At 48.8% G+C, this 25,665-nt stretch overlaps 1 protein-coding gene and 1 non-coding gene across 7 annotated transcripts in view; both read right to left on the bottom strand.

Moving 5' to 3' along the window:
• The window catches only part of EVL (Enah/Vasp-like), a 148,259-nt gene that overhangs the window by 84,787 nt on the left and 37,807 nt on the right, over window positions 1-25,665 (bottom strand). Inside the window, exon 1 of one of the 6 annotated variants that reach the window (XM_061395317.1) lies at window positions 23,521-23,729. The exons of 1 other annotated variant lie outside the window; for it this stretch is intronic. In XM_061395317.1, the coding sequence (XP_061251301.1) occupies window positions 23,521-23,543 (23 nt within the window). In that variant the 5' untranslated portion in view covers window positions 23,544-23,729. Of the gene's footprint in view, window positions 1-23,520; window positions 23,730-25,665 lie in introns of those variants that run through there. 4 more of the 6 variants (XM_061395320.1, XM_061395319.1, XM_061395313.1 and 1 more) reach the window with 4 other exon arrangements.
• LOC133234819 (U1 spliceosomal RNA) lies at window positions 1,461-1,622 on the bottom strand. The gene has a single exon (XR_009732317.1). It is a non-coding gene; the product is annotated as a U1 spliceosomal RNA (small nuclear RNA).

Below are 25,665 nucleotides of genomic sequence, written 5' to 3'. Positions count from 1 at the left end.
CGACAGTGACTAGATCTAGCTGCTCTAGCCGTCAGGCCTTCAGGGGATCATCAACTCCACATCCCCAGGAGATCATCAACTTTCACAAAGCCTTTGAGCTCTAAAATTTTAATAATCTCGATTTCCCACCAATACCAGCCTCTTTTTCAACTTTGAGTTCATAGCCAGGAAATGATTACTCAAGGTCCTGCCCAAACTGATTGACAACAAACAGACCTACCTGTGAACCCGCAAGGGAAAAGACAGGGCAGACACCACCTCGCTCCATCCAGCTGTGTCTACCGCAGCGCTGTGTCCTCTGGGAAACCACCCCTAACTGAGTCACTGGGTGGGACGCTGCTTTGGTCATCTCTGCAGCCCCAGGCCCCAATGCAGGACCAGACACGGGCAGTTGTTTAAATGGAAGACTACTGGATGAAGGAAGTACAGTCTGTGACCGTGAAATGGCCTGACCCTGGGACCACAAGACACAGACCAGCGCAAGCTCTGTCCTTGAGCAGCAGAGGGACCCCAGGCAAATCTCTTCACCTCTCTGCTGCTGCTGCTGCTGCTGCTAAGTCGCTTCAGTCGTGTCCGACTCTTTGCGACCCCGTAGACGGCAGCCCACCAGGCTCCGCCGTTCCTGGGATTCTCCAGGCAAGAACACTGGAGTGGGTTTCCACTTCCTTCTCCAATGCATAAAAATGAAAAGTGAAAGTGAAGTTGCTCAGTCGTGTCCGACTCTTCGTGACCCCATGGACCGGGCCTACCAGGCTCCTCCGTCCATGGGATTTTCCAGGCAAGAGTACTGGAGTGGGGTGCCATTGCCTTCACCTCTCTACCCCTGGCCTATTTCATCACCTGTAAGATGATCTAATAAGGTGACTGATTCTGATGCTGCCTGGGACTGATGAGGCGACAGCAGACCTAGAAGCCACAGGTATCCTGCAAAGCAAGGACAAAGCAATGGGCTGTTTCATACATGTACATAAAGAAACCTTTTCTAGCCTGGCCTTTGGGATAAGAACTGTCACCCAGAACTTTTCCTAGATGCTCCCTGCCCTGTAAACAAGAAGGATGCCCTGCTAATCTCACGTGCTAGCAGCCTCCATAAAATCCTAAACTCAAGAGACACTGCCCTTGGGGCACAGAAGAAAGAGCCCAGGAGGCACGTGACTTGGGCAGCTGGTCCTGAGTCTCCCATCCGTCCCCCATTGGCCTCGGACAAGCGAGTCCCCTCTCTGCCTCAGTGTCCTGACAAGAAGAGATCCCCTCAAAGCTTCCTCGTCTGGCTCCTGCCCCTCAGTGGTCCCCCACTTTCCCATAGCCCTTTCACAGGCGGCTCTAACTTCATCAACCCCATGCAGGAGGCTCACCACCCTCGGATGGGGTGGTATCAACACACCGGCTGGAATGAGCTCCTCTGTCATCGTCTCTGTGCCCAGATTTTCTTTGAACAGTTTCTGCTTTTTATTCCCCCTTAGGGGAAAGCACGAATGCAGTCCCCACGACCACAAATTATGCTGTCATGTCTCCCACATTTGGGGAAATCGCAGGGGTCAGCACATCCAGAGTGCAATGGAAAGCCTCGCCCTGGGAAAACCACCTTCGTGATCATGGAATCTCCCCTGCCAGGTAAGTAAGAGTTTCTACTTTAATAAAGGCTCCTGTAACTTATTTGGCAGGCAACCTAGAAATCCTTTCCAATTCCTCATCGAATTATTTGCCAAGAACTGATAGCCCAGATCAAACCCCGGGAGTTCTCACCTGGACTAACTTGGCTTCCTAAGAGGCTTCCCTGTCTCCAGATATAGCGCCTTCAAACCCACCTCTCACAGTTCCAAGGATAACCGGGTAAAACGCAAATCTGATGACATCAGGTCCTCACATAAAGCCCTCTGAAGAGGACGGCTCTCCTGCGGGAAGTGGTATAAAGCCCTCCCAAGCCTCAGCACTGGGGAGCTTATTCCTGGCACGTGCCCCAGCCGGTCTCGTCCCCTGTTGGTCCATCCCTGTCCCCACCCCACGCCCCCAGCACGTGGGAGGACCACTGTCAGGCCCTGTCTCTGCCGGAGCCTTTTCAGCATACGCCCAGCAGCACGTGCACGTCAGGTCCCCCACCCCAGGTCTGCAGCTCGGATCCCACGACAAGGTCTGTTTCTGGGTCTGCCACTGTGGGCTCCGCGAGGGGAGTCACCAGGTTTGACTTTATCTTCCCGGCAGCCTGGGAGTGCTCAGCCCGTGTTTATTTTCCTATGGCTTTGTATGAAGCTTTCTCAACAGCTTTTTCTTTCTTTCTTTTTAAATAGAAAGTGCATCCTCTTTTTTTTTAAAATATTTATTTGAGGCACACAGGATCTTCAATCTTCCTCCTGGGCATCTGTGACCTAGTTCCCAGACTAGGGATTGAACCCAGACCCCCTGCACTGACAGCACGGAGTCTTACCACTGGAGCCCTAGGGAAGTCTTTGGACAGTTCTAACATGGGATTCCGGATAGAGGGGTTGCTGCTGCGTGTGTGTGTTTAAGCAAAACCTCTGTGTTTAAGAAAAGTCGCGAGTCATGAAGAATTAAAAGACTTTAAATTAGCAAGCTCTGTCTGGGGGCTGCAGGTGCCAGCTCTGCGTCTCTTCTCTGCCTGCCCTGTGCACGGCCCAGTGTGCTGTGAGCCCACCCTCCCCTCCCTCACAAATGGGGGCGCGCCACATGCCTCGCTCGACGCTGGAGGTGTGCAGCCTGGCTCCTGGATCCATATTCCCCTGAAACTGCACACCACGTTGTGGCTTAAGCACATTGGACTTTCTCAGCGACTCTGTTAATAATTTCCATTAGTTTTTCAAAAGGGCTCCAAGTCACCAGGAAGAGCATTCCCACTCCCCCAACAGAAAGCACAGGGGCTGCCTCGAGCTAGGGGCTGCTGCTGAAGCCCTGTCACGGGGTGTTCCTGCTCAGGGACCACTGCCCACAGACATGGGGGTTAAAGGGGGCAGAGTCTCCACGGTGCTCTCGTCAGGAACAGAGAAACCAGGAGTAATTCACGGAGCGTTTGGAAACCTCCAAAAGCAGTGAAACCCAATACAGAGCAAGGAAACTGCACAAATCTGGAGATTCTATTTGGCTCAGCAATTTCGAGTCCATTTGCTAAATGCAATAATGTAACAGAGGTCTGAGTTCCTCCTCAGTTCAGGGGGACTCAAGAGCTGCAGGGTCCAAAGCCATGCCTTGAGGCACATGTGACCAGGAGCAGCAGAAATGGGGCAGGTCTGAGGAGTGATACTAGTGTAAAAGACACACCAGACTTCAAAGACTTAGGACCAAAAGTCGTCTAATAATAGCTCATCAGTAATTTATATGTTGATTACGTGTTGAAATTATAGTATTTTAGATACAGTACTTTAGATAAGATTGCTGAAATTAATTTTATCTGTTCCTTTTACTTAACAGGGCGATTAAGTATTTAAAACACTGCACATGGCTCCCACTTGCAGCTTGGGTTCTGTTTCTGTCGGTCAGGGCTGCTCTAGAGGACACGGCACCACTATTCACTAGTCTCTGATTCAATTCACTCTGTCAGTGCTTAAGTAATTGATTCCCGCCTTAGAAATGTTCTACTCTCTGCAAATCAAAAGCAAAACTTTCAGAGAGTTTTCTAAGACAGGCATTCGCATTTTCACAAAAATAAAAAACTGTTCACCAAAGAGTATCTGGAAAAATACACTCACTAAGACAAATTGATCCATCGGGTCCAAATCCATGGTGCAAGCCACTTGGTGATATATTATAGAAAATGTCATATCCGGGGTATACGTCTAATAATCGTCTCTCTCTAAAGACTTTTCCTGAGCACCTACTGCATACTGGACTCTTCACATCTGTTATCATTCTTTGCGTTTTAGATACGAGTGAACTGGAGCTAGGAGCGGCTCAAGGCCACTGGCAAGTGGCAAGTCGCCCGGGAGCCAGGCCACGGTACACAGCGTGCTCCACTCCCCCTCCTCTCCCCACACTGTAATGAAGGCACAGACATCACGCCTCTGGTTAGGGAAGCTGTCCTGCGAGGCAGACGTGGGAGGCTATCCATCACCGCATTGAGGGAGGGCATTCAAAGCCATGTGAAGGACTTGCCCACATCTCACGGCTTGCTGGAGCACAGTCTCACATCCAGGCGTTCTTGTAGCTTTTAAATGTATCCTCTCCATGCTGCCACACACCACTTCCTCCTTTAATTAATACTGTGTTCCTGAAGGTCTTACAATTAAAGGGGACATCAGAAGGCGGACTATTATTGCCAATAATAGTCACATTCATATTCAAAGACAAAACATACATGACTGTGCATTACATATTCCTACATTATGAATGTAGTAACGACAACATGACTTTCTAGTGTGAGACTTGACACATTCGTCAGCTCTTCCATGCTCACCATGCCATGCTAATTTGAAAGAGGGAGAACCTGAGGCACAGGACAGTTGAGTGACTTTGACGAACGGAGCTACTCGTGGACCAAATCAGAATTACACGTGAGAACAACAGAGTTAACCGGGGAAGCCTTTCCTCTTGGTCTCTAACTCCAGCGAAGGTCTGACTGACTGATGTATAAACTTTGAGGTAGGTAGGAAAATGTCAAAGCAAAAAGAGCGGGAAGATACATAGAAACGGTTAACTTCTTGTGAGGGAAGCGCGTTTACCGTGTGTGGGAGTCTGTTCTGGCTTTGCTCTGCCCTGTCTGGGCCTCGGGTCCTCAGCTTTCCCGGGGCTGCACTTCCCCTCCTTACAGGGCAGGGGAGAAAGGCAACAGAGCAGGAGTCGTCAGATTAGAGTCCTAGACCCAGCTCTGCTGAGAGCTACCCTGGCGATCACGCCCAAGTTCAGACCCTTTCCCGCTCTGTTTCCTCATCTGTAAGAGGGAGGTAATTCCTAACTTGCTGAGTGTGGTGTTAATTAAATAACGTATTATAAATAGAGCTCTTGGCACTTAGTAGCGGAATTTACAGAAGCTGTCCCATCTGTATCCTATGGTCTAGCTCTGAATGATAAACGAAGATATAATAACTATAAATTGCCCAAGACACAGAGGGTGTTCAGTAAATATTACTTCCCTTTCCCGCTGGAAGTGCCTCAAGGGACCCCAGTGAAAATTAAAAGTACTTAAATACTGGGTCCAAAAATGTGGCTCCTAGCGCAATGAGCCAGAGGAGAGCTCAAGAGCTTTTTCAGTTCTAAAGATGCCTTTTCTTCTTCTGAAAGTACCCCCCAAGCCCTTCACAGACTGTCTTCAGACGAGATCCTGAGTCGCCTGAGCATCCTATTCTCTTAAATGTGTCTGCATCAGTCAGCTTGGGCGGCGGTAATGAAATACCACAGACTGGGTGTCCAGCAGTCGCAACTCCCTTCCTTATAGGAGGAGGAGGCCAAAGTCCAGATAGAGGTATGGACAGGCGGCTTCCTTGAGAGGCCTCTCCCCTGGCCTGTGGATGACACCCCTCCCTGCACTTCACACAGCCTTCCCCTCTGCAGGTCTCCTGGAGACTCTGCTCTTCTTAAAGGAACAGTCCCAGTGGACGAAGCCTCCAGCCTTATGACCAGTTTGACCTTCAATACCTCCTTAAAGGCCCCATCTCCAAATACAGTCACACTGGGGCTGAGAGCTTCGACCCACAAATACAGGGGGACACAATTCAGTCCACAAGTGTCCCAGACCACAATCCTCTGTTGGAAGCCTAATGGATACAATCCAGTGGACGTGCTCTGACAGTTGTGAAGATTACCGGGGCACTCATCTCCTCTGGAGGTAGAAACGGTACAGGTTTTACTCTGTTTTTATTTATCTTGCATGGTTTTGAATTATTTGGGATTATTTAGGTTGTAAGTGACAGACACTAACGGGGAAAAATGGAATAAGTTCATACAGTGCAAAAAAGATAAGGCTCTTGGCTAAGTCTGGATTGAGCAGGACGGCACACGGGACACCCAGGCTTGACGACGCCAGGCGAGTTCCGTTTCTTTGGCCTCTGCTGAACCCTACCACCCTCTCTGGCTTCATTTTCAGACGGTCTTTACTCACATGGTGGGAAAGAGGGCTACAATGACTTGAGGCTTTCTTGATCCCGACATGACGGCACCTTTCCTAACAGCTCTAGCCCAGCAGGGGTTCCACAGAGGACTCAGTCACCCTGCACCTGAGCCAGTCACCACGGCAGGGGCTGGGTCGTGGCCGGCCCACACAGACTGCATGACCGGACCAGGTGACCAGGGGCGGGCTGCTGCTTCCCCTCTACCTAACCCGCCTCTCCAGAAACGGCTGTGCGCACAACACAGCCTCTCTCGAGGAGTAACAGCGCTATTCCAGGGAACAAACAGGTGTGCTAAAACATAATTTGGTTGTCTCTCTCTTTAAAAATCTCCTGGGACTTCCCTCGTGGTACAGTTGATGGGAACCCACTTGCCAAGGGAGGGGCCATGGGTTTGATCCCCGGTCCGGAAAAATTCTACAAGCTGCAGAGCAACTAAGCCCATGAGCCACAACTACTGAGCCTGTGCTCCAGAGCCCATGCTCCGCGACAGGGAAGCAACTGCAGTGAGAAGGCCATGGGCTGCAAAGAAGAGCAGCCCCTGCCGGCCGCAACTAGATAGCCTGTGCACAGCATCAAAGACCCAGAACGGCCAAAAATAAACAAACAAAAATACCCAGACTCTCGATATTTGTGCCACATCTGACCTACTGAAATACCCTTAAGCTCATCTCTGTCTCTCTGGCCGGGTGCTGAAACACAACTCCCCTTCATGGACCACAGACCTGTTGCGGCAAAGGGGCTTGCGCAACTCAAAGAAGTGACGAGCCACGTCGTGCAGGGCCACTCAAAACGGATGGGTCCTAGCGGAGAGCTCTGACAGAATGCGGTCCACTGGAGGAGGGGATGGCAAACCACTCCAGTATTCTTGCCTCGAGAACCCCGTGAACAGTATGAAAAGGCAAAAAGATACGACACCAGAAGATGAGGCCCCCAGGTCAGAAAGTATCCAATATGTTACTGGGGAAGAGCAGAGAAATAGCTCCAGAAAGAATGAAAAGGCTGGGCCAAAAGTGGAAACGACGCTCAGCTGTGGATGTGTCTGGGGGTGCAAGTAAAGCCCAATGCTGTAAAGAACAACACTGCCTAGGAACCTGGAATGTGAGGTCCATGAATCAAGGGAAATTGGAAGTGCTCAAGCAGGAGATGGCAAGAGTGAACACTGACATCTTAGGAATCAGTGAACTAAATGGACAGGAACGGGCAAATTTAATTCAGATGAACATTATACCTACTACTGTGGGCAAGAATCCCTTAGAAGAAACGAAGTAGCCCTCATAGTCAACAAAATGCAGTACTTGGGTGCAATCTCAAAAATGACTGAATGATCTCGGTTCATTTCCAAGGCAAACCATTCAACATCACAGTAATCCAAGTCTATGCCACAACCACTAATGTCAAAGAAGCTGAAACTGAATGGTTCTGTGAAAACCTACAAGACCTTGTAGAACTAACATCAAAAAGAGATGTCCTTTTTGGACTTCCCTGGTGGTCCAGGGGCTAAGACTCCGTGCTCCCGATGCAGGGGCCCAGGTTCAACCCCCGGTCAGGGAATTAGATCCCACATGCTGCAACTTTCTTTGGCATTGCCTTTCTTTGGGACTGGAATGAAAACTGATCTTTTCCAGTCTTGTGGCCACTGCTGAGTTTTCCAAATTTGCTGGCATACTGAGTGCAGCACTTTCACAGCATCCTCTTTCAGGACCTGGAACAGCTCAACTGGAATTCCATCACTGTCACTAGCTTTGTTCATAGTGATGCTTTCTTAGGCCCACTTGACTTCACATTCCAGGATGTCTGGCTCTAGGTCAGTGATCACACCATCGTGATTATCTGGGTCATGAAGATCTTTTTTGTACAGTTCTTCTGTGTATTCTTGCCATCTCTTCTTAATATCTTCTGCTTCTGTTAGGTCCATACCATTTCTGTCCTTTATCGAGCTCCTCTTTGCATGAAATGTTCCTTTGGTATCTCTGATTTTCTTGAAGAGATCTCTAGTCTTTCCCATTCTGTTGTTTTCTTCTATTTCTTTGCATTGATGACTGAAGAAGGCTTTCTTATCTCTTCTTGCTATTCTTTGGAACTCTGCATTCAGATGTTTTTATCTTTCCTTTTCTCCTTTGCTTTTCTCTTCTCTTCTTTTCACAGCTATTTGTAAGGCCTCCTCAGACAGCCATTTTGCTTTTTTGCATTTCTTTTCCATGGGGATGGTCTTGATCCCTGTCTCCTGTACAATGTCACGAACCTCATTCCATAGTTCATCAGGCACTCTATCTATCAGATCTAGGCCCTTAAATCTATTTCTCACTTTCACTGTATAATCATAAGGGATTTGATTTAGGACATACCTGAAAGGTCTACTGGTTTTCCCTACTTTCTTCAATTTAAGTCTGAATTTGGCAATAAGGAGTTCATGGTCTGAGCCACAGTCAGCTCCTGGTCTTTTGTTGATTGTATAGAGCTTCTCCATCTTTGGCTGCAAAGAATATAATCAATCTGATTTCGGTGTTAACCATCTGGTGATGTCCATGTGTAGAGTCTTCTCTTGTGTTGTTGGAAGAGGGTGTTTGTTATGACCAGTGCATTTTCTTGGCAAAACTCTATTAGTCTTTGCCCTGCTTCATTCCGTATTCCAAGGCCACATTTGCCTGTTACTCCAGGTGTTTCTTGACTTCCTACTTTTGCATTCCAGTCCCCTATAATGAAAATGACATCTTTTTTGGGTTTGAGTTCTAAAAGGTCTTGTAGGTCTTCATAGAACCGTTCAATCAGCTTCTTCAGCGTTACTGGTTGGGGCATAGACTTGGATTACTGTGATATTGAATGGTTTGCCTTGGAAACGAACAGAGATCATTCTATCGTTTTTGAGATTGCATCCAAGTACTGCATTTTGGACTCTTTTGTTGACCATGATGGCCACTCCATTTCTTCTGAGGGATTCCTGCCCGCAGTAGTAGATATAATGGTCATCTGAGTTAAATTCACCCATTCCAGTCCATTTCAGTTCGCTGATTCCTAGAATGTCGACATTCACTCTTGCCATCTCTTGTTTGACCACTTCCAATTTGCCTTGATTCATGGACCTGACATTCCAGGTTCCTATGCAATATTGCTCTTTATAGCATCGGACCTTGCTTCTATCACCAGTCACATCCACAGCTGGGTATTGTTTTTGCTTTGGCTCCATCCCTTCATTTTCTTTCTGGAGTTATTTCTCCACTGATCTCCAGTAGCATATTGGGCACCTACTGACCTGGGGAGTTTCTCTTTCAGTATCCTATCATTTTGCTTTTTCATACTGTTCATGGGGTTCTCAAGGCAAGAATACTAAAGTGGTTTGCCATTCCCTTCTCCAGTGGACACGTGCAGCACTTCCAGGCTTCAGCAATATGTGAACCGTGAACTTCCTGATGTTCAAGCTGGTTTTAAAAAAGGCAGAGGAACCAGAGATCAAATTGCCAACATCCGCTGGATCATGGAAAAAGCAAGAGAGTTCCAGAAAAACACCTATTTCTGCTTTATTGACTATGCCAAAGCCTTTGACTGTGTGGATCACAGTAAACTGTGGAAAATTCTGAAAGAGATGGGAATACCAGACCACCTGATCTGCCTCTTGAGAAATCTGTATGCAGGTCAGGAAGCAACAGTTAGAACTGGACATGGAACAACAGACTGGTTCCAAATAGGAAAGGGAGTACATCAAGGCTGTATATTGTCACCCTGTTTATTTAACTTATATGCAGAGTACATCATGAGAAACGCTGGGCTGGAAGAAACATAAGCTGGAATCAAGATTTCCGGGAGAAATATCAATAACCTCAGATATGCAGATGACACCACCCTTATGGCAGAAAGTGAAAAGGAACTATAAAGCCTCTTGATGAAGGTGAAAGTGGAGAGTGAAAAAGTTGGCTTAAAGCTCAACATTCAGAAAACCAAGATCATGGCATCTGTCCCATCACTTTATGGGAAATAATGGGGAAACAGTGGAGACAGTGTCAGACTTTATTTTTCTGGGCTCCAAAATCACTACAGATGGTGACTGCAGCCATGAAATTAAAAGATGCTTACTCCTTGGAAGGAAAGTTATGACCAACCTAGATAGCATATTCAAAAGCAGAGACATTACTTTGCCAACAAAGGTCCGTCTAGTCAAGGCTATGGTTTTTCCAGTGGTCATGTATGGATGTGAGAGTTGGACTGTGAAGAAGGCTGAGCGCCGAAGAATTGATGCTTTTGAACTGTGGTGTTGGAGAAGACTCTTGAGAGTCCCTTGGACTGCAAGGAGATCCAACCAGTCCATTCTGAAGGAGATCAGCCCTGGGATTTCTTTGGAAGGAGTGATGCTAAAGCTGAAACTCCAGTACTTTGGCCACCTCATGTGAAGAGCTGACTCATCTGACAAGACTCTGATGCTGGGAGGGATTGGGGGAAAGAGGAGAAGGGGACGACAGAGGATGAGATGGCTGGATGGCATCACCGACTCAATGGACATGAGTCTCAGTGAACTCTGGGAGTTGGTGATGGACATGGAGGTCTGGCGTGCTGCGATTCATGGGGTCGCAAAGAGTCGGACACGACTGAACAACTGATCTGATCTGCTGCAACTAAGATCCAGCGTAGCCAAATTTTTTAAAAAGTAAATATTAAAAAAAAAAAAAAAGTCCTTCTCATCACAGGGGATTGGAATGCAAAAGTACAAAGTCAAGAGAGCCTGGCATGCTGTAGTCCATGGGGTGGCAAAGAGTTGGACACAACGTAGTGATTGAATAACAACAACAGAAAACACAAGTGACTTATCTGAAGTTGGTAAGATGCTCTGACACGTCAGCGCTCCCCCACCGGCACTGGTATGCAGAAGTGCAGCGAGTTTCTTCTCCTGACAGCTAGGCTTTATCACGGAAACATCAAGAGTAATTACATCGAGAGGGTGTTGTATTAGAAATTCCTTAAAAAAGAAACCACAGATGGGCACATCTGAGAATCAGCAGTGCTATTAAAGAAGAAGAAGAAAAAAAGCCACCACATGCACACTGTTGAATGAAATTTACCATTTTGGAACTGTCCAAAAATTTCTAGCTGCCAGGAACATATCAGAAAAACACAAAATAAACTGCCTTAGCAGTCCAAATTGGAATACAACAAAGTGAGTGAGTCTTGATTTTCCATTAAATTCCAAAAACAGAAAACCTAGCAAAAATACAATTTACGGGGACGTCCCTGTTGGTCCAGTGCTTAGGAATCTGCCTTGTAATGCAGGGGACATGGGTTTGACCCCTGGTCTGGCAACTCAGATCCCACATGTGGCATCAATCAAGCCGACACGCCACAATGACTGAGCCCACACGCCACAACTAGAGTCCATGAGCCACAACTAAAGATCCCATGTGCTTCGATACCCAATGCAGCCAGATAAATAAATATTTTTAAAACACACAAAACACAATTGAGAAAGAAAATTCAAGAAACAAAGTCTCATTGTAAAACATTTCTCAGTTGTAACATACCAGCTACAGAACCCTGAGACCTAAAGACAAAATCCACTCATTCATCCAACAACTGTTAACTGTTCTTCAAATAGCTGGTAGATGCCATGTTGGGTACTAGAGTGGAAATGAACTTGGTAAACACCAATTGAAAAAAGAAAAAAAGTATGAATTTTACTGTTAACAAAGCATTTCTGCATATACAATCACACTTTTCCTCACAATAATATTTTACAGATAAGGCAAGTGAGACCCAAAAAGAATAAAAAGTGATTTGCCCAAAATTACAATACATAGCCGGTAAGAGCAGAAGCCTGAACTCATACCTAAATGAGACTTCAAATCTCAGGCCTTATTATCCTCTTCCATTTATGTATTTTCCCCTGAATATTCTCTTCTCCTGGCATTCTGCAGTCCATGGGTTTGCAAAGAGTAGGACATGACTTAGTGACTGAACAACAACTCTCTTTTCTCCCTCTTCTAATTCCGAGGCTCAGATTCTCCTTCCCATACAGCAGTATTTTTCCAGAGTTTAAACTAAAAATTAAGTGTTAGGCGCTACTGGTGGGGAACCTGCCTGACAGTGCGGGAGATGCAGAAATACTCGGGTTCAATCCCTGGGGCGGGGGAAGATTCCCTTGGAGGAGGAAATGGCAACCCACTCCAGTACTCTTGCCTGGAGAATGCTATGAACAGAGGAGCCTGGTGGGCTACAGTCCGTGGGGTCGCAAAGAGTCAGACATGACAGAAGCGACTTAGCATGCATGCAAATGTTAGGCAGCAAAAATCCCTTCATCAAACATACATGGGAAACTCAGGGGCAAAATTCACACATGTAATAGCTGCCCCTGCAGGACTTACCAGAGCTTCATGCTACTCTGCGGGTTGGGGGTGGGGGGTGGGGTTGTGCAATTTTTCTGACCAACTGACCACAGAACTCTCTTCAGCCACAAAGCCCCTCCTATGACTAAGACAGTAAAGGCACAGGTCCCAGAGCCAGCCGGCACGGGTTCAAGCACCAGCTCGTGTGGAGCTGGACAGACACGACAAGGCCAGCAGCTGCCTCTTCGGACTCCGATGAGGAAAGTGCTGCACATGTTCACGCGAATGCAGCTCTCAGCAGGTCTCACTGATCACAGTCAGGGCTCAGCAATGCAATACAGTCACTTACCAGGGAAGCATTACATAAAGCACAAAGAGCCAGAACACCTCACAGACTCTGTTTTACAAAATTAGGGTCAGAATGATAAAAACAAGCACTGACTTTTTAGTTAGAAGACACAGGTCAGATTTTCAGCTTTACCGATTAAGCAGATGTGTGAGAAAGGGATCTAACCTCTCTGACACTTAGGTGCCCCTTACATAAGATAGTAGAAATAATGCCGAGCTTCGAGGATTGCTGGGAAAATTAGAGATGATAACAAAAGTGCCTGGGATATAGTGGGTACAACTGCACCATGTGTTATCTTGTTTGTATTTGAATCCTGAAGAATCAGAATATTTTCATTAAAATATATAAGGACTCTTTAAATTTCACACGCATTTTTACTAGCTCAAACCCTTTTAACTCCCTACAGATTTGAACATCTACCACCTGGTCCCTTTCAGGCCTTTCTCCTGATCTTCTGCCCGGGCACAACAGGGCCTGCTCCCCAGATTCAGGACCTCTCTCGAAATTCCAATCTCGGCTTCATGCTCAGAAGTGAAAAGACATCAAAAAGGCAGCAAATTGGCCTTTTTCCTGCCATTTCCCCTTCTTGGCCTATAACAATGACTGGCATATGGCAGGAGGTTCGAAATAAGTAATAAAAATGAGTAAATAACAAGTGCTGAGAAGCTGGGCTGCATCCACTCTGCTCAAGTGTGACAGATGGAATGAAGAGGATACTGTTCTGCCTTCAAGTATCCTTACCAAGTCAGGAAGATAAGAATGAGAAGAACAAGCTATTAGATTGGGTGCTCGACACCCTGAGTGCTGCATGGGAGTTTAGTGAAAAAGGGAAAGTTCATTTGGGCCACAGTGGTCAGAAAAGGCTCTAAAGGAAGTGTGTGCAGTGCTGGGTTTGGAAGGGTTTCATAGGAAGAAGACAATGGTTCTGACAGGGGCACAGTGAAGGCACAGAGTGGGTGATTAAACAGCTAATCCCACTAGGGAACCCTAATTAAAGAAAGAGGTACGGGAGACCCCATGTTAATGATCACTCAAGAAAGCAAGTTTGCTCACCCGTCAAAGCAAGCAGGCTTGCTCAGCAACAAAACCATGCAACAGAATATTGAGATGTGCCCTGAGCAGGAAATAACTGACGGAATGAGACACACCTCCTTCCCCAGGAGGGGTGAGGAAGTTAATGATTCCTGGGATATGCTCCTCGGCACACAGGAAAAAGAAAAAATATAGGGAAAGGGTGACATTACACCGAAACCTGAGGTGGGGTGCCACCCTCCGGTGTGTGCGACTCTCACTTGGCTCACGTCCGTACGCCACTGCAGTCCAGTCTGGCCATCTGGGGACAAGAACATTCCCCGCCCAACAAGGAGGAGGAGCTGGCGGTAGAAGTGTGAGGTCTACCCAAGAGGCAGGGAGAAGGTGGTCCTCGCCCCCTCCCCACTTTTCCTGTGACGATAAACCCGTGGCTCACTAAGTTCTGGGCAGTGCTCCCTGGCCCACCTGCTTCTTTCTCACACAAGTGTCCTCCACTCACTAATAAACCCTTCCTTACCTGTCACTCTGCCTCTTGTCGAATTCTCGCTGTGCAGAGCCAGAAGAACCTACAACACTCTCCTAAGTCCCGAAACACGCTCTGCAGTTTCAGTTCAGAGACAGGGAAGCAGAGCAGAACATGCAGATCTGTGACTAAACCCGTTTAAGGAGCAGAAGGAAGACTCCTGGGAGTCAAGGGTTAAGGGAGAGCACGCAATCAGGCCACAGAGGCCTGCAGCTGCAGAAGGAGCTGGACTGGCTGTGGACGGAGTTCTCAGTAAAGGACTGGCCCCCAAACACCAGGCCGTGTTCCTTGGAACGCCCACCGTTCTGTGAGGCAAAGCTGTGTTCACATTTTTCTGCCAGGGCAGAGTGAGCTTCATTCACAACAGGGACCTGATTATCGTAATGCCCCAAACAAGGGCAGGAAAACAGTTTTATCAAGAGCAGCACAGCGGATCTTCCTCTGTCCACTTCAGGACTCTACTGCGCTCACTCCTCAGTAAGTTGGTGGATAAGGAAAACACAGTCTTCACTCTGGCTCCAAGGTTCATTTGACTGTGAAAGCATCCTCTCTCTAGGAAAAAGGATTTCACGTCTGAGCCCAAACACGCCTTTAAAGCGTACAGTCTGCTTGGTGTCCTGTATATCCAACCACACAGTTTTACCTGTCTCTCCCTTCTCCAGAGGATCTTCCCCACCCAGAGATCGAACCTGCAGGGTCTCCTGCGTTGCAGGCAGGTTCTTTACTGTCTGAGCCACCGGCCCCACTGGTGGAGCTTCTGAAGAGCGGGAGCGGGCCCTGGAGGGACATCCACCTTCCGCTCCAGGTTCTCTTTCCTTCGAGCCTGTGCTCCAGGTGGCCCAGGGGTGCTCTTGGAGCTGGAAGAGCTCCCAGTTTCCAGTTTCCTCTTGGGCCTCCACAGGTAAACACGGGCTGTCTCTGCTCTCTTCCAGCCCCTGTGCTGATGAAGATGGAGGCTGGGCTAGTCTAAGAGACACACACCAGCAGGAGGTCAGTTCCAACTCAGGGTTGTGTCTATGAGTCACGCACACTCAAGACATGTGGTTCACTCTGCGGCCAGAGGCGCCAGGTGAACTTGAAAGCACATGTTAACAGCACCTGTAATTATCCAGGGCTCCTGATTTCCCCAAGCTCCTGCATGGCCATAATCTTGTTTTCTTATGAACCATTTCTATTTTCCAGGTGGACAAACTACATCCCAGTGAAGTTAAATGGCGTATCTAAGGTAACACAGTGTCACCAAAACGTAGGATCTGCAGGTTCCCGAGGTTCGGGTTCTCCCCGAACTCAGCTAGGGTTGAGGAGCAATGGTGGGCTCGTGCGTGAGCTCCACTTCTGAGCACCTGGACTTACCGGGTGTGAGGAGTGACCTGGGCTCCGTGTTTCAGTTTCGGTGGGCCCTCCCAGGAAGGGACTGTTACGAAGGACCCCCAAGTTGAGGTCTCCAGTGGCTCCTGATGCCCGATAGAACTACCCTGGGATGGACCCCACCAAATCTACAACTGCCCCTCCACCGAGTCCCCACCCGTTAACTCCCTCTGCCCTCCCCCAGAAGGGAGCTCACACCCTGAACCTGTCCGTGTCAGCTCAGCAGCCAGCCACTGCGCGTGTCAGTCTCGGGGGATGCATCGACGTGACCGGAGGAACGCAGATCCGGAGTCCCGGGCTGGGGCTGAGTCGGCGGCACTGGGGCAGCACTGACGCTGGCCGTGGGGTGTGGCTGCGCTGCCCTCGGTCGGGGAGCACGCAGGCCCAGTATGTCAACTGCAGGGAACGCAATTGGTCTCTCAGCCCGGTGAATCCGTGCGTCAACCAAGCCCAGACCCAGGCTCCTAGCTGTGAGTCACATCACGGTCGGTTCACTGTGTCATAAACATTTTGGCAGCAAACAGGATTATCGTCCAAGGACTGACTGCTGGCACTCTGAGTCTGAATGCCAAGGAGATGGGGTCATGAGAGAAGCTCCTCGTCCTCAGAGGGCTCAGGCCTCTTTCCTGGCTCCTACGTGATTTCTCATCCAGGATGAGGGTCTGAATTAAATGCTCTGCTGCTTAAAGTAAATTAAAGGAATGAATTTACTGAATATCTACTAAGTGCCAGCGTGCGTGTGCGCTAAGTCGCTTCAGCCATGTCTGCCTCTTTGTGACCCCGTGGACTGTAGCCTGCCAGGCTCCTCTGTCCATGGGATTCTCCAGGCAAGAATACTGGAGTGGGTTGCCATGCCCTCCTCCAGGAGATCTTCCCAACCCAGAGGCTGAACCCGAGTCTCTTACGTCTCCTGCACTGGCAGGCGGGTTCTTTACCACTAGTGCCACCCGGGAAGCCCACTAAGTGCCAGGAACCCTGCCAAATGCTTTATGTAAATGATCTTGTTTAATCAGCACAGTCACTCTAGGAGGTAGGTAATCCCCCATCTTACAGACTGGCAAACTAAAGCAAGAACTGAAGTAACCTGCGCAAAGTAACAAGCCGGCAATGCAAAACGCGTGGCCTCCCACCGGTAAGACACGAACTCCCTAAAGGTGAGAAAGGTTTACCTCGGCAAAGCAGTGACCCAGGGCACTTCTCAGGGCAGAGAGAAGTGACCATCACGAGAAAAAGACAACCAGACTGGGTTACTCTGAAAAGAATGAGCAAAAGCCTTCTCCTCAGGTTTCATCAGCCACCATCAGGCTAAGACCACACCGGCCCCGCTCCCAGGGTACAGCTCCTGCACGGCTGCCAGCAGTCCCCCCTTTCTTTCCGCCACCTCCCCTCAAATCTGAAGCTGTTCTAAGACGTGCTCCGAGAGACGCCTCCTCCTGCAAGTCTCCCTAGTGTTCACCATGGCAAAACCTCGCCTTGTCCTCCTCCTGAACCACAGTACCCTATCTGGAACCGTCTGGAATCGCTTCTGGTTTTCCCCGGGTTCGTTTTGTCTTTGGCTACCCTCACCCCATGCTTTTGGTGTTGGTTAAGCACCTTCCCAGGACTCAGAATGACACAGATTTGCATCTTCTACTCAATAACCTCAGATACACAGATGACACCACCCTTATGGGAGGAAGCAAAGAGGAACTGAAGAGTCTCTTGATGAAGGTCAAAGAGGAGAGTGAAAAAAACTCCCTCAAAACTCAACATTCAAAAAATTAAGATCATGGCATCCGATCCCATCACTTCATGGCAAATAGATGGGAAAACAATGGAAACAGTGAGAGACTTTATTTTCTTGGGCTTCAAAATCATTGCAGATGGTGACTGCAGCCGTGAAATCAGAAGACGCTTGCTCCTTGGAAGAAAAGCTATGACCAATCTAGATAGTATATTAAAAAGCAGAGCCATTACCTTACCAACAAAGGTCCGTCTAGTCAAAGTTATAGTTTTTCCAGTAATCATGTATGGATGTGAGAGCTGACCATAAAGAAGGCTGAGCATCAAAGAACTGATGCTTTTGAACTGTGGTGTTGGAGAAGACTCTTGGGAGTCCCTTGGACAGCAAGGAGATCAAACCAGTCCATCCTAAAGGAAATCAGTCCTGAATACTCTGGAAGGACTGATGTGGAAGCTCCAATATGTGACCACCTGATGTGAAGAGCCGATTCATTAGACTAGACCCTGATGCTGGGAAAGATTGAAGGTGGGAGGAAAAGGGGACAACAGAGGATGAGGTGGTTGGATGGCATCACTGACTCAATGGACATGAGTTTGAGCAAGCCATGGGAGATAGTGAAGGACAGGAAAGCCTGGTGTGCTGTGGTCCATGGGGTCACAAAAAGTCGGACACGACTGAGTGACTCAACAACAACAACAACTGATGCTCAGCAAGTGGTTTGTTGGGTGAACGGTTATCCTAACAGGAAAAAGGCCCTCCTGCCTCCAACAAGGCACCACACAGGTCTCTGAACCTAAACAGCTGGAGACTCTTTTGCAATCATCCTAAGTAACTAGAGCAAGAGTCACACAGACCCAAACTGGTCTCCTGTTCTAGGGCTCCTTCCTCTGGGTAATGAGTGCAGCTGAATCTTTCTTCTAATTCAGTTTTATTTTGTTGTTTTCCATATAAGAGACCACAATGCTAAGCAAAGAGAAATGGGGGATGGAAACAGTTTAATAAAGCAGCACCTTAACCAGGTAACTTTCAAATACAAGCATTTATCACAGCGTTTTATAATTTACACACTGCTTTCCAGTATGTAATCCTCAAAACAGCCCTCTTCCTCTGTGTGAGGTAACTAAGAGATGAGATGGAGTGACTTCTGCAAGGTCTTGGCTTTTACATCCACGATGTATGGACTGGACTGGAGTCTGGTTCCACAACACCGCTTCTCTTTGAGTGAAACTCAGCAGCTGTGACATTTATTTAACAATGGAGGATAGGCCAGCATTTTTACATATATCTGTGTTGCCATCCTACAGCTAAATTATTTGTCTCCCAAAATAACTTTTGCTTGTGGCTGGTCAGACCAGCAGCAGGTGAAACTGTCAAGTCACTGAGACTTGTCTCTTCTCATCTCTGCTGCTCTACTTTCCCCTCCCTCTGCCCTCACTGTCCACCCACATCCTCCACCCATGTGCCCCCACCGCCCCCTACCAGGGCCTGAGTGCTAGGAAGCCCTGGGGAGTAGGACAGCCCCCCTCCCCCAGTTAGAGACCATGACTTAATTCAGTTAAAGTTACTCTAATACAAGTACTGGGGCTTCCCGGGTGGCTCAGTGGTAAAGAATCCGCCTGCCAATGCAGGAGACACAGGTTCAACCCCTGGATCGGGAAGATCCCCTGGAGGAAGAAATGGCAACCCGCTCCAGTATTCTCACCTGGAGAATCCCCATGGACAGAGGAGCCTGGCGGGCGACAGTCCATGGGGTTGCAAAGAATCGGACATGAACAGCACCTGAGCACACACAAGCCTGATTCACACAAGAGCTGAGTCTAGGTTAACAGCTGGTGGTGCTGTCAGAGGATTAAGATATGCCTCCTGGCCTCAAAGGGTGCAGACTTCAGTAGGGGAGAGAGATGGGACAGGAACTGTCACACAATTACACTGCAGTAAGTACCACACAGACAAGTAAGGAGTGAGGAGCCTCGGAGCTGGAGGTCGGGTGGAGGGTCAGTCGGTCCTGCCCTACAAGCGGCCCTCTGCTCCTCTTCTGTTCCCCACCCTCCCCACACCTGGGGAGGTGAGCCGAGTGCCTGGAGCCACCGCGGGCTCCGGGCCCAGAGGAGAAACTCAGAAAGGCTGTGCTGGCTGGGAGACACAAGGTCAAGTCACAGGATGGCGTTCTCGGCACAGGGTATCTGAGAAAGGAGGACTGAAGTGAAACTGACCAGACCCCCACAGCTGGGTGACTTCAGGTGACCTCTCGGAGCTTCTGTTCTCATTTCCTTCACTCACTTAGCAAACACTGTTTCTGGGTTGGAGGTATGTGTTTTGGGACTGTCCACGTCTCCATAAAATGATACTCGGGTTCAAACTACGAGGGGCAAAGCAGCTAGTGGTGTCTGGTGCACAGTAGGTGTGAAATGATCTTGTTTCTCCACTTCCCCATCGCCTGCCCAGCATCAACTCAATGGACCTGAGTTGGAACCAACTCCAGTAGATAGTGAAGGACTGGGAAGCCTGGTGTGCTGCAGTCCATGGGCTTGCAGAGCTGGGCACGACTCAGTGACTGAACACCGGCAACGGTGTGAACGTCGCTGTACCTAAATACCTGTTTCCTCAAGAGATCACAGGGCCTGGAAGACGAGAGGCACTGAGCTGGCTTGGGCTCTGGACACTGGGCCGTCTCTTGGTTCGTGAGCTTCAGTGGTATCAGGGTGTCCCTGATACCACTCGTTGTAATTCATTTCAGTATTCCAGTGAAAGGGCAAGAAAAGTTGTGACACTTCCTAAGACTAGATATAAATTTGAATTATCAAAGAACGAGTCTGAGTTTGAATCCCATCCTTCCATAATAATGTTTTATTTAAAAATAAAACACAACAGACCCAAAATAGTAACTTCCCATTTTTCCATGACTGACACATTCCAACTGTGGATCACACATTCTGGAGCTAGCACTGGGAATAAACCACAACAAGGAGCAGGGATTCTGAGAAGCGGGAGCTCCTGATTTGGGTTCCATTCTCATCTGGGGGACCATGAGTCTGAAAGTCACATTTCAGACTCTTTCTTCTGGGGTTGGTAAGGGCAGGCGGTCCCTGCTTAGGATCTAGGGGTGGAAGGAAACCAGACCGTGTTCTACAAAGCCATCTCCAGAGGGGCTCAGAGGACAGTCTCTGTGGGGTGTGGGGACAGGTAAATGTTGACTTAAACTATTACTTCAGTACATGTCTCACCTACGAAGTTTTTTTTTTTTTTTAAAGCAAAAACTCAAATGCAGTGTGTCTCCTAGCATAGCCAGGTAGACCGGCTGGCCCGGTGTGAGGACAACATGGTCTTGCAGTCAGGGAGAGGCAGGGAAAGCCCCTAAGCAGTGGGGAAATGCTGGCCCAGCCTCACGTCTCCATGTCCCTGTAGCCCTCCAGGCTTGCAGCCCGGCCCCGGGGAGTCCTGACCATTGTCGCCACAGTCTAGAGTGAGGTCATCGCAGGGATTCCTTATGAAACAAGGTCGGAGTTCTCTGGCGCTCCATCAGTGGGGGTGTGCTGAGGATACTTTTCATTTTTCTCAGGAGGTCAGATGTCTGCTTTTCGACATGCTCTTCTGAACCGGTACCAGTAGGCACTCAGCGGGCATTCCAGGCTGGCACCGAGCTAGCCAGAGGGCTTGCTTGCTTTTTCATCTGTCTTAAGTCCTCCTGAAAATGACTGTGCTCACCACTCACTAAGGCCTTACTGTTTCTCCAGCAGTTTTAGGCCCTAAGAAATCAAGTTAAAAGCAGCATGGCCTGACAGACTGGATTAGAACTCACAGTCCAGTGGGGAAATGGGGCACATAAACACGTCTGTCAACCAGACTTCCTGTTCAAATGAACGTGGCCTTGGCGCTGTCTATGGAGGGCTGTGTCTGCAGATAACCTGACGGCGTCCCCCACAGTCCTCTCCTCCTTTTACCCTCACGTAACAGTCCACGGCAGCGCCAGCGTCACGAACCAAGCTTCATGGGTGCTCAGCCCAGTGTTCCTTTCCACTGTTCTCAGGCCTCCCCAGGAGGAGGGCAGCTGAGATCGCATGGCCCGAGTGTGACCTCCCCATGAGTGCTCCCAACCCCACCCCGCCCCACCCACCTGCCTGTACCTGATCTGCTGTTTCTGATTCCAGCTGTACCTTCGACTTCCCATCTCAAGGACAGTCTGTCCGCTTTCCCTAAGCCAATGGTTCTCAAAGTCTGGTCTCCAGAAAACCTAAGAACTCATTGGACACACATAAGCCCTCAGGCCCCACCCTAGACCTACTAGATCTAAAATGCTGGGGATGGGTTTTTGTGAGCCCTCTGGGTGAATCTACCGTGTGCTATAGCTCGAGAACCAAGCTGACCTAAACTAAAAAGCTAAGTGAGCTCCTCTTGAGCCCCGAGCCCCACCACAATGCCCTGAACCTCACACAAGTCCCCTGACCACAAAAGAAAGCCATCTGTCTGGCCCCATGCAGCTGTCACAAAATGCAGTCATGCTCAGCAAAACTCTTCAGAGCTGGCTGAAGCCAAAGCTTGAAGCCTCCCTCTTCTGCTCCATCTCCCACTCCTCAGCTCGGCAGAGCGGTGCCCTTGAACCGGAGCCCTCCCAGCTCGTCAGACCCGCTCCAGGACCAGGGGCCACCACAGTGGGGGTGGGTCTCCCTACCCCTCTGTTCTCACTCCAAAAGGCAAGCAAAGGCTCCACGTCTGCTCAAGGCCAAAGCCAAGGCTTACTCCGTCTAGAACAAGTGCTAGCCGTAAAACATGAACCTCACCCTTGTACTACTTTCCACAATTTAGGATGCTCTTGCTAATTCTCACAAGGATCAAGAAACCTGGACTAGAACCTGTGACTCCTGACTCATTCCCAATGACCTGTCCACTCTTACCTGCCAGGCATTAAATAAATTTCTGTTGGTCACCTGACAGAGCTGCCACGAGCAGTGAGCTCTGGTCATGGTGTCACTTCATGATATCAGAGCAGGTTGCCACATGGAAACCTGCACAAACCTGTCCATTAGGAATGATGAAGAGGCGCGCTCTCCAACAAAGGGTAACTTCCTGGAGGCAAAGCCCCAAGTTTACAGGAAGGGCGGGAGCAACCTCTGCAGCCCCGCTTTCCCTTACAGACAGCTGAAGAATCTCTCATCTTCTCCCTCAATTTTGATGACAAGGTCTCCAGTTTCCTCTTACAAGCAACGAGAGGTGGTGATTCTATTCTTATTTTAATGCCCACTGCAGCTACATCTGGAGGGAACAAAAACCGCCTGTAAGGTTGCCACACAGTCACTCCTTTGCCCGTCAATATGGTACTTATGTTCAGTTCTAAATACACAGAAATTCCATCTGAGAAATGAGAAGCTGTCAGAGGTTCGATACAAACACGCTGTCCTCCACATGCTCTGAAGAGGTGGAGACCCACAGCAAAAGGAGCCGGGAACCCCCCTCATCCCACCTCCTTTAGCCTCATTACTGAGAAACTCTCTTTTCTGGAGCCCTCTCCCCACATTCATACTGGGGACAGATTCCCAGGGGAGAGATGAGGGAATAAGATTCACAAAAGACTCTAATTTGGAGCATTCATAATTACAGCAGCTGAAAAGCTTACCAAAGCAAAGAAGGAGCCTGTTCACAAAACACCATGAGGGCGCTTGCCAGAAAACTGCCCAGCCGCAACGAGACCACCGTCCACAATGAGCAAAATCAGAGCCGAGACCAAATCATGAGCCAGCAGACACACTTCCAGGGTTTCCACCTTCACCGCTGCAATCAGTGCTTTTTTAAAGAGCAGTAAGGCTCCAGGAGTTTGACAAAGGAAGAAAAACAAAAGGCAGCAAGAGGCTCCATCTGGATAAGCAGTTCCTAGTCAGTATTCAGAACTCCACACCAGCACCAGCACAGCTCGGATGAGGCGCAAGGTGGGGTCCTCGCCACCTTCACACACCATCAAACCGATTACCACGCTGCCTGGGTGCCTGCAGTCGACACCCCAGACCGGCACCACCTCGGCGCGCCCACCCCCACGACCAGGAGAAACCCTGCCGTGGAAAAGAACCCTTCTTTTATGAGGACCAGCCGGAGCCTGAGCTGTCATTACACAGCAAAAACCTAGAGAGGACAAAAACCCAGCGGCAGGCTGATGGAGGAAACCCAGGACATACCTGAATTCTTCAAGTGCAAACATGACCTAGTCGGAGACAATTTCCTCAGACTGTCTGGGGGCCTTTCTGGTTTGGAGGACCACCATTTAGTCAGTCAGATGGTGCAAAGGTGCAGGAAAAGGAGGCGGGGTCTGCACACCCCCCAGTATTCTGAAGTGAAAGGCTTTCTGCAGACAGGGGCCTGCAGCCTCCAGCTCTGCCAGCTGCTGACGAGTGGCAGCTAACAGGGGAGGCAGCTAAGGACCATGTGATCATTCCAGCAAGGCTGATTAATGCAGTGAGCGCGGAGGCTCCAGGCTGGGAGCTGGATTAGCCGTGAGAAACAAGTGGAACCCCGGGCAGGCCTGGGATCCTGCGGGAATCACAGAACACGCACGCCCCCACCAAACCGTATGGGGCCGGGGCGGGGGCCAGGGAGCAAGAGCTGCAAGGAATGAGAGTGTGCCCTGCTCCCCTGAGCTCAGCCCGCTCACCTCGCCCGCCCGTGGCCACTGCTGTGCTCGGGTTCAGATGTGAGGACCACCGTGGGAAGCGCATGTAGTGGAGATGGATCCTGGGCTACATTTTACTGAAGACTCTTCAGGACTCTGTATTCCACCCTTCCACTATGAAACGTTCTTTTAGCACAAACACAGAGGCCGCTCTGGAATCCCAGGAGTCATGGTTTCTGGCCAGAGCTCTGCCACGAGCATCACCTGTAGGTCAGCCGCAAAGCGTGACCTCATTTATCTCAGTCTTTGTTTGCTGAGTATTTATTTCAGTATTTGTTTCCACACATAATATGGACCAGGCTTCAATTCCTTGAAGTACAAAAGCTGCTGTAACAGTTTCAGAACAGAAGTTAAGAAAAAGGAAACGAGATGTCAGCCAAAGAAAGAGGAATGTTTACTGGAGGGCAGGGCCCGAGCTGCTGAGACCCGGCACGTGAGCTGAGGCTGTGTTCTGAAACTTGCCATTAAGGAGACTTGTCAACATTTGCAGATCTTTATAAAACAAGGAAGACAGATCTCAAAAGAAAACTTGTGAGCCACTCTTAATGGTTTTTCTCTCCCTCACACCACAAACAGAATCAGGCACCAACTCTCTTTCTGCTCAGGGTCTGACCTCCCCACTCTCAGCCCCGCTGCTTCAGCTCTCAGCCTCAGCATTTCCCACTCCCCCTCTCATGTTAGTAACTGGTCTTCCTCCATCTGTCCCTTTTCTAACAATCTGCCAGAGGCAGTTTTCTTAGTCTGACTTTGTTGTTCTTGTTCGGTCACTCAGTTGTGTCTGACTCTTTGTGACCCCTTAGACTGCAGCATGCCAGGCTTCCCTGTCCACCACTACTTCCTGGAGTTGGCTCAAATTCACGTCCACTGAGTCAGTGATGCTGTTGAACCTTCTCATCCTCTGCTGCCCCCTTCTTTTGTCTTCAGTCTTTCCCAGCACCAGGGTCTTTTCAAATGAGTTGGCTCTTCACATAAGGCCAAAGTACTGGAGCTTCAGCTTCAGTCCTTTCAACGAATATTCAGGATTGATTTTCTTTAGGATTGACTGGTTTGATCTCCTTGCAATTCAGGGGACTCTCAAGAGTCTTCTCCAGCACCACAGTTCAAAAGCATCTGTTCTCTGGTGCTCAGCCTTCTTTACGGTTCAGCTCTCACTATGCATGACTACTAGGAAAACAATAGCTTTGACTACACAGACTTTTGCTGATAAAGTGATGCCTCTGCTTTTTAAAATGCTATATAGGTTTGTCATAGTTTTCCTTCCAAGGAGCAAGTGTCTTTTAATTTCATGGCTGCAGTCACCATCTGCAGTGATTTAAGTCCAAGAGACTTAAATCTATCACTATTTCCATTTCCCCATGTATTTCCCATAAAGTGATGGGACCAGATACCATGATCTCAAGTTTTCTGAATGTTGAGTTTTAGGGCAGCTTTTTCACTCTCCTCTCTCACCTTCATCAAGAGGCTTTTTAGTTGCTCTTCACTTTGTGCCATTAGAGTGGTATCGCCTGCATATCTGAGGTTGTTGATATTTCTCCCAGCAATCTTGATTCCACCTTGTGATTCATCCAGCCCAGCATTTCACATGATGTACTCTGCATATAAGTTAAATAAGCAGAGTGACAATATACAGCCTTGTCATACTCTTTCCCAATTT

The sequence above is a fragment of the Bos javanicus genome, chromosome 21 (genome assembly GCF_032452875.1).
Source record: "Bos javanicus breed banteng chromosome 21, ARS-OSU_banteng_1.0, whole genome shotgun sequence".
Taxonomy (NCBI): domain Eukaryota; kingdom Metazoa; phylum Chordata; class Mammalia; order Artiodactyla; family Bovidae; genus Bos; species Bos javanicus.
This window is presented reverse-complemented; position numbering and strand designations above follow the sequence as displayed.